General features: G+C 67.7%; 1 protein-coding gene across 1 annotated transcript in view; it reads right to left on the bottom strand.

Moving 5' to 3' along the window:
• Positions 1 to 1,688, bottom strand: part of VPS52 (VPS52 subunit of GARP complex) — a 3,211-nt gene extending 1,523 nt beyond the window's left edge. The window contains exons 1-8 of the mRNA XM_085325057.1: positions 1,493 to 1,688; positions 1,242 to 1,392; positions 1,072 to 1,172; positions 847 to 979; positions 694 to 751; positions 442 to 575; positions 200 to 355; positions 1 to 120 (exon numbers count right to left, since the gene is read on the bottom strand). Of these exons, the coding sequence (XP_085181183.1) occupies positions 1 to 120; positions 200 to 355; positions 442 to 575; positions 694 to 751; positions 847 to 979; positions 1,072 to 1,172; positions 1,242 to 1,392; positions 1,493 to 1,665 (1,026 nt within the window). The 5' untranslated portion in view covers positions 1,666 to 1,688. The remainder of the gene's footprint in view (positions 121 to 199; positions 356 to 441; positions 576 to 693; positions 752 to 846; positions 980 to 1,071; positions 1,173 to 1,241; positions 1,393 to 1,492) is intronic.
• Positions 1,689 to 1,702: the final 14 nt, after the last annotated feature.

Raw genomic sequence — 1,702 nt, 5'->3', positions numbered from 1 at the left:
CTTGTCCACGGCGGGGATGTTGCGCTTGGCCATGATGGCCCTGAAGCGCAGGACGATGTGGATGCAGAGGAAGACGGCGATGCTGTCGTAGCAGTCGCACGCGTAGGCGCCCATGTGTTTCTGCGCGGCGCGGGGCCGTCAGCGGCGCCGCCGCCGCCCCACGCCCGCCGGCCCCACGCCCGCCGCCCCCACGGCTCACCAAGAACATGGTCAACGTCTTGCCCATGACGGCGTTGAAGAGGTCCTGGGCGCTGGGCCCCGTCACCATGAAGAAGTCGCAGAGGAAGAGATACTCGCGGCAGCTGTTGTCCAACAGCGCGTAGTGCTGGCTGCGGAACAGCGACTCGAAGGGGTACTGCGGACAGACAGACAGACAGACGGATGAGCGGCACGGACCCCCAGCCCGGACTGCCCCCTCCCCCTGCCGCGTCCCCCGCCCACCCGCACGTCGCTCTTCTGGGCCGCGTGGGGCACGATGATGGGTCCCTCCAGCTCGGCCGCCCCGATGACGGAGCCCCGGTTGCCCAACGTGAAGATGGTGTTGCGGTTCTTCAGCGACGGCTTGGAGAAGAAGCGTGGCCGGCGGTCAAGGCAACAACGGGGCGGGGGCGCCCGCCCGGCCACCCCACCACCACCACCAGTACCACCACCACCACCAGTACCACCACCACCACCGAGCCCCTCGCAGGATATCTTTCTTGGCCGTGTCCTCCACGCCCATGAGATCGTCCTTCTCGGCCACCTCCTCGTACTGCAGGGCGGCAGGGGGGGCAGAGACGGGCGTCAGCGCCGGCGCGGCGGTTGGCGCCCCCTCCCCCTCCCCGCCCCCCAACCCGAGAAGCCCACCTGGATCTTCATGAGGCGGCTGGTGTAGGACTTGAAGTAGGACAGGTAGATCTTGCTCATGGTCTCCACGTACTGCTCGCGCAGCTCCTGCGCCACGGCCCGCTCGTTGCCCAGCAGGAACTGGTAGAAGAACCTGCCGGCGAGGGACGCGCTGAGCTGGGCAGAGGGGGCCGCGGCGCCCCCAAGGAACACTCTCCCCCCCCCAACTTTGCCCCCCGCCCCCACCTGTACTTGAGCAGGGCGTTCTGAGGGATCTGGTAGTTGGTCATGGGCTTGCGGAACGAGTAGATCTTCTGCAGGACGAACTCGCGGATCTTGGCGACGGCCTAAGAGGCGACGGGGTTGGGGGGGACGGTGGGGAGCGTCGGCGGGCGCCCGCCCCGCCCGCGGCTCACCTTAACCTTGAGCTTCTCCAGGACGTGCTGCACGTCGGCGCACGCCATGGTCTCCCTGAACGCCTGCTCCTTCACGTAGTTGATCTTGCTGTTGAGCTCGTGCAGCTGCTCCAGGAACTCCTGCTCCGTCACCGGCACCTCCAGGATGGTGCTGAGGCAGCGGCGGGCGGAAGAACGAATCAAAGGGGGCGACGCGGGCATCACCGGAGCCCCCTCCGGTGTCCCCACCTCCCCACCCGTCCCCGTCCTACCTGATCATGGTGGCCGGCACCACCAGCTCGTCCACCAGCTGGCTGAGCTGGCTCCGCACGGCCTGCCGGTTCTTGAGCCGCAGGTTCATGGCCACCGACTGCTCCTGCAGCGTCTGGATCTCGGAGCTGATGCTGCTCAGGTCGCACTGGAAGGCGCTCAGCATCTGCTCCATGCGCTGCGGAAGGGAGAAGGGCGCGGTGACACGGGGA

Source organism: Rhea americana, unplaced genomic scaffold (assembly GCF_003343005.1).
Source record: "Rhea americana isolate MKP2758 unplaced genomic scaffold, rheAme1 scaffold_958, whole genome shotgun sequence".
Taxonomy (NCBI): Eukaryota; Metazoa; Chordata; class Aves; order Rheiformes; family Rheidae; genus Rhea; species Rhea americana.
The sequence above is the reverse complement of the archived record's forward strand: the minus strand, read 5'-3'. Positions and strand labels throughout refer to the sequence as shown.